At 33.9% G+C, this 13,235-nt stretch overlaps 1 protein-coding gene across 2 annotated transcripts in view; it reads left to right on the top strand.

The window, feature by feature from the left end:
• LOC115212996 (beta-1-syntrophin-like) overlaps positions 1-13,235 on the top strand; it is a 47,451-nt gene that overhangs the window by 19,886 nt on the left and 14,330 nt on the right. For both annotated transcript variants that reach the window (XR_004998202.1, XM_029781871.2), the window contains exon 2: positions 8,916-9,295. Coding sequence is in view for 1 of the 2 variants with exons in the window: in XM_029781871.2 (XP_029637731.1) it covers positions 8,916-9,295 (380 nt within the window). In the remaining variant the exon portion in view is untranslated. The remainder of the gene's footprint in view (positions 1-8,915; positions 9,296-13,235) is intronic.

Genomic DNA, 13,235 nt, shown 5'->3' on the forward strand with positions numbered 1-13,235 from the left:
AACTTAGCAGTTCAGTAAAAAAGACTGATGGAATAAGGACTAGGCTAAAAAAATAAGTACTGTGATTGATTTGTCTAGCTAAACCCTTCAAGGTGGTTTATCAGCATGACCACAGTCCAGTGATTGAAACAGGTAAAAGATAAAAATTCTTATATTATTTTTATATTCTTTGATTTTTATGAAATTTTCTTTTTGTTTAGATTCAATATTCTAGTTGTGATAGTTGTTGTAACATCACTCTAACTGGTGACAATTGACAGTGGCTGTAACAGTTGTAGCGGTGTTGCAGTTGTGACAATTAGTCTGATGTAACAGTTGTTATAGCTGTAAGTGTTGTAGTTGTAGCAGAAGTTGTGACTCAATTGCAGTAAAAACTTAATATTTAAAAAAATTTCTTCTATAATATTTTGATTATTTCAGTCGTTAGACTGCAGCATTGCTGGGGAACTGAAGTGAAAAATTGAACAAATCGACCCTAGTACTTATTCATTTAAAGCCTAGTTTTTATCCTATTGGTCTCTTGCTGAATTGCTAAGTTTTGGGAATGCAAACAAACATTGGTTGTCAAGTGGTGGTGGGGGACAAACACACACACACATATGACAGGCTTCTTTCAGTTTCTGTCTATCGAATACACTCACAAGGCTTTGGTTAGCCCAAGGCTATAGTAGAAGACACTTGCCCAAAGTGCCATGCAGTGGGACTGAACCTGGAACCATGTGGTTGGGAAGTAAACTTCTTACCACACAGTCATGCCAGGTTATCATTTTTACATTTTCTTTCTGTTGTCAATTTAGTCTAGAATAATTTGGCTGTGTGGTTTAGGTGAAGGATTGCAGACCACTTGGTTAGAAGTTTAAATTGTATTAACTATCAACGTTGTGCTCTAGAGGCAGGCACTTAATTCTGCTTATCCCATGTTGCTTGACTGATGAAGAGACTGCTTTCATTCTAACTCCACAGAGTGGTTAATAATTGGAAGGACATCTATCAATAGAAAAAAGAAAAAAAAAGAAACCCCCCTCAAAACAAACAACTTATCTGGCAAATAACCTTTATACCTTTGCATGTATGTAACAGCAGATGTAAAGCAATAATATATGTATATATGTTTGTATGTGTGCATATAGGTGAAATAAACATCAGAGATGTTTTGCTCCACACACAAACTGCAGGAGCTACTCAGAGACTTTGCAGGCACTTCTAAATCCAAATCCATTGCAATGCTGGAAACCCTTCCATATTGTCAGCAGGTATCTTAGGGTCACAAGTGTTTCACTCTATAGCCTGTACGCTTTGCCTATGTGGGGCAGTGAGGACTAAACTAGTCTTCATCTATAGTCTCTTATCAACCATAATCACCTTGAGCTAGTTTTGGCTGCTCGATGACTTTCTTCAATTGTCTGGGTTTCAGACTTTTCTTCTGCAGGAAATAACACACTGATCTAACTGGAAAGTTATGACAGCTGACTTCAGTGGAGAATGAAGCTGGATGTAATCCCTTGACAAAGGCTTCATTGACTAAGTCCTGATATTTTGTTTTCCTTACCTGGTGGGATATATCAAGTCTGTCCTCTCAGGGTTCTGTAAGTTTCACCATGTTGATTATATATGTATATCATCATTGTCATCATCATCATACTTTAACGTCCATGCTGCATGGGTTGGATAGTTTGACTAGAGCTGGCAAGCTGGAGAGCTGCATCAGGTTCCAGTCTGATTTAGCTCGGTTTCTACAACTAGATGCGCTTCCTAGTGCCAACCATTTTACAATGTGTCTGGCTGCTTTTAACATGCCATCAGCATGAGTGCCTTTATGTGGCTCTGGCATGAGTGCAGTTTATGTGGCACTGGCACATGACTCTTGCAGGCCAATCCTCTTCATCAGTGGGAGTGACACTAACACCCCTGCTGTGGAGGACAGGTGTTCTTGAGTACAGCAAGGTGCCAGATATTTTGGTTCTTTATCATCTCCTCCAAAAAGTTTAGTGTCCCGAGGTTGTCTATATATATATGGACGCTAAATGATGATGATGATGATATATATATATATATATATATATATATATTGCTTTATATATATATATATATTGCTTTATATTCAATGAAAATTTAATTTTATAATAATGCATTTTAGATTGCATAATAATATATCAGAATATATTCTGTTAAATTAAAAAAAGGTTGTTTTAGAATATTTTATTTGATAAATGTGAGATGTAGATAATATATCAAATTGCTAGCTTAGAATCTTCAGCTTACATCTGAATCTTCAGTTGGCATTTCAATATATTCTAGGATGGGATACTTATTTTTTACAAAGCTAGAAATTATGTACGGAGTCAAGTCAGTGAAGAAACCTCTATGTGGTCGCTATCCATGCTAGAAACAGCAGCCAAATCTTCCTTAAATCACACCCTCCGACCTTAAAAAGTGAAGGACACTATATAATATAGGTGGAATAAAAGATGTGATGATTGTGTCTGAAATGTCTTTGACCATAATGTCTGCTTGATCAAAGCCAACTTATTGCTAAACAATAATAGCACCATAAATATTAAGAAAATTATTGCTTATAGACTCATCATCCTTTATTGGGGCAAATTCATGTTTTCATCTAAAATCATGTTGTTCACCAGAATAAGTACAAACTTATATTGACTTTCCATATCCATCAGAAGTTTTTGAAATTTGAAGAACACAGTTCAGTACTGAGATATTCTGAAGATTGATAGGAATGTAACTTCATCTCAGACGAATAGAAAAGAACACATTTTGTAAGTAACTAATTTAAATTAATGACTTTTGATTGCATTATAAGGAAGGGCAGTTTTTTTTACGTGAAATTTAATTGGATTTTTATGTCCTTCTAAATTGTGGATAATCACAGAGGCCAGTGAAGCAATGAACTAATTCTTTATCCACTCAGCACCTTCTCAGGATGCACACTATTATATCACTTTAGTGAGTGTCTGCTGCCTTCCTCTGCCACATGAATCCTGTAAAAGTTGATAAAATCAACTCAAAATGGGATAAGCCCAGAATTACTCTTATCATTGCTTTCAGTTTCATTATTATAGCAGTGCTCTAGCTTAGCCACACAATCTACTGACTGGAATTAGACTATATTGTTTGGTTTCCTATGAGTTTTTTGAGTTATAAGGGAATCTAGCTGTACAATTATTACTTCAACTACCTGATGTAGAACCTGTAGCTAAAACCTTCACAGTCACTACAAATGCATGACCTCACAATCTCCAATGATGTTCCCAAGAAAGGCTGAAGACGCTTGACCTTTATTCTCTAGAAAAAAACGCTGCTGCCGTGGTAATCTCATTCTTGCTTACAACATCATAAGCGGAAAGTGTAACCTCTCGAAAGAGCTGTTCTTTACTCCTGCTCCAGAGCGTCGGCTGCGGGGTCACTCCGAAAAGCTCTATCTGCAACGATTTCATCTCAATCGAAGGAGAGGGGCTTTCTCCGTCCAGGTTGCGGATTCGTGGAATAAGCTGCCGGACGAGATAGTGAAGATGCTGACGACCGCTCGGCTCAAAGTCTCTCTTGACCAGAAATGGCCTGAATTCTTTGCATGAACACCCTCCCTGTACATAACTCCATGTCCCCCTACATGACCTTGCTTTTTGCTTTTTGAGCCAAAAAATTAACTTAACTTAACAACATAGCAATAACTTCTTTCCAAAGACTAACCATCTTGTTTTTGGAAATATTTCAGCTCCCAACAGTTGTCAACTCTCTAAAAAGTTCACGTGAGGTCCACAATTAAATGCTACTCCCACTTCTTGGGACACTGTTGCTTGACTACATCCAAAAGAAAAGAAAAGAAAAATTTCACAAAGTCTTTTATCAATATACTGTGATTTCTGACCCACAGATGTGCAGATGCACTCTATCTTCACTACTCTACCATATCTGTGGCTATTGCACCCTAGTGATGGCTGACCTTGTGCCACCTCCATTTGGTCCCACCCAGCTCAGTTGTGTCGTTTCTGTTCATCACCCATTTTGTGCCCTAGGCTAACCACTATACCTAATCTTCCCCAGAAAGTTAATCCTCTGGAATTTTTTCTATGCTCATATTTTTTTCTGCATCTGTTGACTTGCAGTAATTTGGGAACCATTAATATATTTATTGTCTAGTATATATAATGTTACCACATTCTTTATATGGCTGTTTTATTTCCTTGTCCTACATTCTTGGCTGTGACATCTGTTAATGCCTGTCAGTCATCTCTTTAACTGTAGTTATGTTTTGTAATGTAAAATATTCTGTGTTGAATATTTAGTAAGAATAATGTGTGTCTGCTGCATTAACTAACCCATTAAACTGTTTCAAGTAGTTTTGTTGCTAAATGTAGTTTAACAGGTTTATCCTTATCAAGCACATGTTAAGGAATAAGCATTAAGATAATGATGATAATGATACACAATCTTTATCATTAGTGTTTATGAATAAAATTATTTTGAGAGTTATGGGAAAAAAGTTTTGAGAAATTTCGCCAGTTGAAATTTTTTTTTCCGTTGCTATTTGACTTTTTTGTGGTGATATCCAGTTGCTTGTTCTTTCATTGTTTTAGTTTAGTTATTCTCCCTCCACTTTTTGTCTTGTTTAATGTTGTCACTGTTTTAGTTATTTGATCTTTAGTTTTTTTTTATACACTACATGATAAAAACATTTTTGTACCATTGACATTGTTTTGTCAGCTGTTTGTTTTAAACACTTTCTCAATAATTGCAAAGCTTGTAGAAGTTCTCTTAGTGCATGAAAGTATAAAGGTTAATGTAATTTTGACACCTGGAATTCTAGAATGATCTAACTCTGGAAAAATAGATTGTCTATTTTATAGTAAGTAATGAAGGACTCAACATCATTAGATGTTAAGGAATTCATGTTCCCTGTATTTATGAATTTAACCAGTAATTCTGTGTGAATACAGGTAAAACTTAGTTTCAGATTCTTATCCTTTTCAACTTGCTAATGTATTAACAATTCAGAATAGTGTTTTTTTTAATACTAAATGCGTATTTTGCAGGTGGCCTCTACACTGAAGCCTCCTTCATAATGGCTACATTTGAAACTGCAAAATATTACCAAACAAAATAGGAGACTTTAGTTCACACACAACAATTTGATTGTTTGTTCATGTTTCTTTTCATATGCAAATGAAGAAAATTGCTGACAATGTTATTAAGCATATAAAGATTCTTTAAATCTAAAACTTTATGCTGTTTATATTTGTTGGTGCTTAGAGAAAGTAGAGAACTTGATGTTTGAATTATTTTTACTTGGTGAATGGTTGTAATTGTTTTCTATCTCAAATGCAAAGTGAACATTATATTTAAATAACTTGATCTTTAGGGTTATTTTTATTTTGGTTGTTTTAGTATTTGGTTTAATATTTTTGTAATTTATATGACATTTCCTTATGTGACCTTTATATATTCAGATGCCAGGATCTTCCTAAATATCTGCTATAACCATTTATTTTGTTTGATATCCTGAGAGTTAAAGAGCTTGTACAAAGGCCAATAGTATTTAAAGTTCCCTACTTTGTCACCCTAGTTGAATATTCTTTATGTTGTTTTACAATATCTATTTTGTTTATAATACTTGTCTTCATGGTGTCGTAATTAGGAGATAAACAGATACTTGAAACATTATGGTTTTAAAATCTACTTCTCTAAGGATTTCAGTATGTTTACAGTTTGTGGTATCTGTATATGTGCACTACAGGTTTCAAAGAAAACTTATTTTGAACTTGGTGGCTCCTCAAAACAGTCTGTTTTATCCTTTTGTCACATTTTACTTGAAAATACTCTCAGCAAATTAAGATGAGCCTTTCCTTGAAAATAAATTGGGTATCAACCTGAGACTTGAGGCTTTCAGTGAGATTAATTCAGTTGGATATATAGTATTTCAAGTTTAGTGAAGTTTTAACTCTCATGAGGAATTTTTATCAAAACTGATTTAAAATTTAACTTCAGCCTTTAGGCAGGCTAGATGAACTATGTGATAAAGTTGCTGATACCTACCCATTTCCATTGCTAAGAAAATAGGTTTGGAAAAAGTGTCATGTTGAGATTACCTTGCGTTTCAGGTTTCTTCTTAGCTAATACTGCACTCTGTGCTGATGGGGCTCTCTCTCTGATACACATTCTATAAACTTTGGAGTTAACAAAGATTTGGTTTTGTCCTCTGCACTCTTCCTCCTGTTCATTAACAATCTGTTTTCTGTCATCTCCAACAATCTCAACTCTTATGCAGATGATACCACCCTAGATTCTTCATCAATGTTCAACTACATTCAACCCAGACACCTTGCTCCAAACGTCCACTGACTTTATAAATAGAAACCTCAAAAACCTTCTCTAATGGGATATTAATTTTGTTTTCTTCACCATTACAAAGACACAACCACCACATATATCAAGAAAATAATCTTCTACTTCATCTAAACATGAACAACATGCCACCAGAACACTTTAAATCATAATAAATGTTAAATTTCACCATTACTTCTGGTGCATGCACATCCACAACATAACCATGATTGGCTTTTTTCTTTAGGATCTGAAAACACTTCAGCTCCCTATAATTGCAAACTTTCTACAAAGCTCGAATGAGACCCACAATTGAATATTTCATTGACATCTGGGATGGTGCTGCCATTACATATGCAAACATCCTATATCATGCCCATCCCAATTAATGGTATGAATTTACTTGCTAGCTAATATACTCCTATTTCTAGCTTTCAGACAAGCTGTCTCTTTGCATTTACTGTCTTACTGCTATTACAACAGCTACTTTTTGGATATGGTTAATTATGTGCCACCTCCACTTAGTTTCAACTGATTCATTTGTCTCTCTTTTTGTCATCCCTATATCCATATTATGACCCCACCTTCACACTACTGTTTGTCTATTCTTTCCTCACCAGAATACTAGCTCTCTGGTATTACTTCCCTGCTCTTGTTTCTTTACAGCCATCATTTTTCAGTTGTTCAAGAAGATTATCAACTAGGCAAGTCTCACTAATCTCAGAGGTTCTGTGAAAGCCACAAACACAGGCCCTTCTCCCATAAGCAAATTTTAAATATATGAGGTTGATAAAGTTTTAAAACCTTAGACATTAACCCTGTTATTCTTTTATCACTATCCTTAAAGTAACCAAATATTTTTGAATTCGACTTACAACAAATAAATTTTAATGTTTTACTGTTTTTGTTAATGAAAATGAAGTGGAATTCAACTTCTTCAAGTTTATTAATGTACAGCCATGTTTTGCAGGCTATTAGAAAGGTATTAGATAAACTGTCTTAAGAAGTTAAAAACAAAATCATACTAAAACAATTTCTTTTTCATTAATGCATTTCTTTTTATTGAATCACTTTCCAAGTTAGTTGTCAATGCACATGTAATCAGAGACCCTTTGGACATCACTGCGAGGCACAAGAGTGATGGGAATGAATGGTAAAAGAGAGTAAGATGTATGGGACTTCTTACATAGCATCTAATTCTGTAGAAATATTATAGCTTGAGAAATAAAAACAAGTTAGCCTTTATAAATTTAGGAACATTTGACCTAATCCGCAAAAAAAAAATATATCCATATAACAATCGTTACTTTCTTTTTCCTGAATGTTTCAAAATTTGTATAAAGCTGCAAAAGTGCTGTTTAATGAGAACAGTTTCATTTCTTATTATAGCAATATAACGTCCTTACATTCCAATTATACCCTTCCCTTATAAGAACTAACATTGAAGTAGGCTTTGACTGTGAATGACACCACACAAATAAATGCCTCCAAATAATCTCTAATTGTTTCAGTTGACTTAGTAAGTACATGTGGTTCTAAGCTGTAAGACCTATTTAAAATGCTATGTACATAATTATTGTTTTGTTCTCTGTTTATATCTAATTTCTTTAGCTTACTTTATTTTGTGTCTTTTACTATAGCCCAGGGTCATTTACATATTTTTTGGCTCAACTTACCACAACGAATTGTTGTAAACCTAACTGCTGATACTTATCACTAAGTTGATTTGGGTAGCTGAAAGTTAAGTGTATTTGTCACAAATACAACACACTAGTAACATGATATAAACTGGTGACTGTTTGAAAGACGGCTCAACATCCTGTCAATTTGTATATGATATCAATCTTACAATATGTGATTTAACTCTTTAATGGATAATTTTTATTTTTATTTTTACAGAACAGAGAAGTCTATTTTTCTGTTTACATTTTACTTTGGGATGATTTATATGACATGAACAAGTGCTTTTATAGCTGACTGTCCACTCTGACACTAAGTGATATAACAGATATTGGTTTCAAATTTTGGTACAAGGCCAGCAGTTTTGGGGATGGGAATAAGTCAATTACATCGACTCCAGTACTCAGCTGGTGCTTATTTTATCAACCCCAAAAGGATGAAAGGTAAAGTTGACCTTGGTGGCATTGGAACTCAGAATGTAAAAAAAAAAAAAATGAAATACTGCTGGTGTGCTAATGATTCTGCCAGTTTGCTGCCCTACACAATAACAAATATTAATGATCCAATGAGGGAACCTCTACATCATGGTTTAACATACTAGAAATAATAGTCAAATCTCCTTCAAATCAAATCCAACCAACTTAAAAAGAAAAAAACAAAAGACATTATATAATGCAATCTTGGATGCACTTGCAGAGAGTTGAGATGGTCACAACTGGAATGCTGTTTATTGTAGGTCTGCACAGTCATAGGTCAACAACATCATAATGTTTTTTAATATGTTCATTTATATATTTATCTGATATGAAGCATAAATATTTAGTTTAGAACAAAATTTTTATGTTATAAAATATAACTTTGAAATTGTATAATTTTGTTTTTATTGTTTTTGACAGTGAAATATCTTCGAGAAGTTACACCATATTTTAAAAAGAATTCTGCTCTAAGTGAAATTGGCTGGGGCCCTCAAGAAATCAAAGATGATTCTAAATCAAATTGGACTGAGTCAAAGCCAATCCCTTTGAAACTATGCTATCTATGTAGAAATCATGAAATGTCTGATCCTGAAAAATTAACAATTGAACTTCATTCTCCTGACACAAAGAGTTCCTGTATTCTTCGTTTTCCTGATATTGTCACTGCTCAGGATTGGTTCAATGCAATTTATTCCAATATAGTGTTACTAACAGCCCTGACAATCATAGAGGCCAACCAGGTTATGAGCACTGCACCAAATCAGAGAGAAATAAAGCATATGGGATGGTTATCTGAACAGGTGAGATATATATTAGGTATTGATCATAATTGTGAATGATACACTCTTGAATGTCATAATCTTAAATATTGGAATTCTGAAAGATCAGAATCTTTGGAGATTGTGATCTTTTAGGATTTCAATATTTGGAAGACTGCAATCCAAAATACTATAATTACAAAAAAATCAAAATCCCAAATGTTGAAATTCTGTATGAATGTCTTATAATGCTCACAGTCGCATAAATCTAGCTTTGCCCACTTACTTGTCTCCCTTTGCTTTCACACTTTCACACTTCATTAGACCACAATTTCTTGTGTTGAAGATGAATATATTCACCAAAGAGAGCCATGCCCATCCTACCAAATAAAAAGCAGCTATTCATTGTGATGCAAGACTTAATTATCATAAAAGTAGGTCAGCTTGTGTAGACTACCTCTGTACAATTTACCCTTGTTATACATTAACATTTTTCAAATAAATCCCTTTTTACAATTGTAAATAAATGTCCTTTAAGAAAGTTTTTTTTTATTAGTTTTTCATAAAATATCTCTTCAAGATTTCGACTTTTTGGGATTGTGTCTTTCAGGATTATGATCCTGAACCATACACACACACACACACACACACACACACACACACATCTATATTAAATTTATTTTCATGTTGTGTTATAATAAAAACAATTTTTCATGAAACTGAAGGATTTCAGTTTCATGAAAATTCATGCTTATTGTGGAGCACATATTTAATATTCTTTAAAAGAATAGTGTTGACAGTAACTTTGAAGTTTTAGCCTGCTTAGCCTTCATTGGAAAGTCCATTGGAGGCTAGGCAGGCCAAAACTTCATTGTCAACATTATTGCTAAAAAATCATACACACACACACACACAACACACACACATATATATATATATATATATATATATATATATAAAATATGATCTGATTTGCTCTGTTTAAATTGCAATAAAAACATGTAAATAATCTTTATATTTCAGCTACACTATGTTCTGCATAATATTTTCTGTGTACTTTGAAACAAAGACACATATTTAGGGGATGGATTACATGATTAAATCAGTCCTAAAAATTTTATTGATCTTGAAGAAATGAAAGGCAAAGTCAATCCTGGCATGATCTCAGTGTGTGAAGAAACATAACTAAATAATACTAGGCATTTTGTCTGCCAAATTGTCAATTCAATCATACAATCACAATGCTATGATAACATTAAACAATAACAAGAGCACTCCGAAAGTACAAACCTCCACCAAAGCAACACTAATGTCTTCTCAACGATTTGCTGGAGATGATTTTTAAAATGAGAATATCTGAAATAAATTTGACTACTCTCACAAGGGAGAATACTAAAAATGAACCCGACCACTCTCAAAAATTAAGTAAAGAAAACAAAAAAAATAATCCATAATCCTTTTCTGGATCGATCCCAATGGTAGTCATGGAATGTGAGGGTAGGTGTGCAGGCTATGTTTGTAATGCTGTGTGTGTGTCATCTGCAGTGGGAACAGGGACAGTTTTCTCTATGAAGGCCATTTTTAGTCTATCCACTGATATAGAGTCTTTACAACCATTAAGGTCTGTAGTGAAAAATTTATCTGTGCATAAAAAAAAAACCCAGAAAGGACCTGCATACGGTGCTGTTAATGGTGGTTTAACAACATTGTTGCGCATAAAAACATGAATCCAAGAAGTAAAGCTTCCTTCAAGGCAGAGCTAGAAATGCAATTGTCAAGTAGGTAAGAGATTTTAAACAGGAATGATATATTCAGAATTGGTAAAACTAAAAATCGTCGAGGATAAATTAAATTTATTATTGTTACTGAATATGTTTGTGTTATTTAATTTCTGAACGGTTTTGCTGCCGTTTGTTTATGTAGTTTGATTTCTTTATCCATCAGTTTCTACTAAGATAGATACGCAAGTAAAATTAATAATAGAGGAACAAAAATAAAATGTTGGAAACAGCAATGCCGCCATAACTTAGGTGGAAACCATGAGTGTGCTTTCAAGGGAGATAATTAGAGAAATACTTGAAAGTGAATGTAAGATCGTAATACTTCATGTAAAGTAAATATAACAATCCAGAATTCTTGTTCGGTATCTAGTCCCCAAATCTAGTCAGTTTGTACCAGTCACAAGGCCAAACATCCCTGAAAGTTTCATCTGAATCCATCCAGCAGTTCTTGAAATATCTTGTCCACAGACAAACAAACAAACACAACTGAAAACAATACCTCCACCTTCACTAAGGTGGAGGTATAATAAACTCAGGTATTTGTTTCAGACATTGGGCTGCAGTCATGTTGTGGAATTACTGCCTTTTTTTTAAAAAAAAAGGCCCCCTTCTGTCATGAATGACCATGAGATTGCACCTAGAAAGATCCCCTCTAAGGCAAAAGTTGGGGCAAGGTTGTTTATGGAAGACCAGCAGTTTCCCATGCATACCAGTTTCCCCTCTCCATGCCACCAATGTTATCTAAGGGAAAGGCAAAGGCCGATACAGCTTGGCACCATTGACATCGCAACTCATTTCTACAGCTGAGTGAACTGGAGCAATGTGAAATAAAGTGTCTTGTTCAAGAACACAACTCACAGCCAAGTCTAGGGATTGAGCTCACTACCTCATGATTGTGAGTCCAACGCTCTAACCACTGAGCCATGTGCCTTTGTATGTTTAATGTTTTGTGAGTATTAAATGTTTAAGGCTTATTTTGTTAATGAAGCTACAAAAGTACACTAATTTGAATCCTAGCTCATTAAAGGGCATCTAATACTAATGGTATTAATCATAAAATAAATGTAGATTATATCTGCTTTTTTCCCCATTTAATGTTATGAAAATGTTAAGAACAACAGTGTGAAAATGTTAGTCCAACTGTAATATAATATCCCAAACAAGAGACTTTAACAATAAAAATAGTATGATACTAATAAAGTACCTGGAGAGGTGACCGAAGTAATGGTTGGTTGAAAAAGAAGCAGGAGTTGAAAGTAAAATAGCTCAAGAAAAATATGAAAGTATGTAGTTAGATTTGATTTTAGAATGCCAGTCCTCACTGATGTGATTGAAAGCTGCTCTCTTTGGGATGACCTAGTCCATGCTTAATATTAATAAATCATTAAATCAATTATCGTTACCAATCTTGTTGAGGTCAACTTTGGTAATGTCATTGTAATACAGGGGTCCATAAAGTTGACTTTGCTCCTCCTCTAAATACAAGGCTTTGCTTCCTTTCTAAGAAGTCATTATTATTTTTAGGAAGCTAAATGGCAGGATTGGTAGAGCATATGACAAAATCCTCTGAGGTATTTAGTTATATCACTTTATGTTCTGAGTTAAAATCCTACTTTTCATTCTGTCATTTGACCTTTCATTATTCTAGGGTCAACTGGTAATGTACTGAATTACATTATGTCCCTCATCTACAAATTTGTTGTCTTCTGACAAATTAAAAAAAAAAATAAGAAAAAGAAGTATTAAATTTTCAGTCAATATTGTTATCTTCACTGTTAATTGATTATAGACTTATGTCTGTAGTCTGCAATGTTTTCCACTGATTAATGTCTTCAGTTGCTGTTGATTTTATTGGTTTTAATTAGATCACTTTCCTGCTGCATGTAGACATCTGTTTTAGAAACTAATTTTGGTGTTTAAATATAAATATAGACTGTTCCATATCATTAATCTGATTGTTATGGCTACATGTTGGCTGATATAGTGGCCCTCCTACCTTTCAGTTATTAGAATCTGTCAGTTATTGATTTTGTTCTTTATCCTCATTTCAAGCTCATTGAGGTCTAATTTTATCAACAAAATTTTTAATGTTGCAGTTCTTTCATCTGCAGTGATTGTATACTGAATTTGTGCTATTAAAATCATACATTTGATTCTGCTTGGTACATTCTCTGGATTTTGATAGCTTGTACTCATTCTTG

Source organism: Octopus sinensis, linkage group LG1, assembly GCF_006345805.1.
Source record: "Octopus sinensis linkage group LG1, ASM634580v1, whole genome shotgun sequence".
NCBI lineage: Eukaryota > Metazoa > Mollusca > Cephalopoda > Octopoda > Octopodidae > Octopus > Octopus sinensis.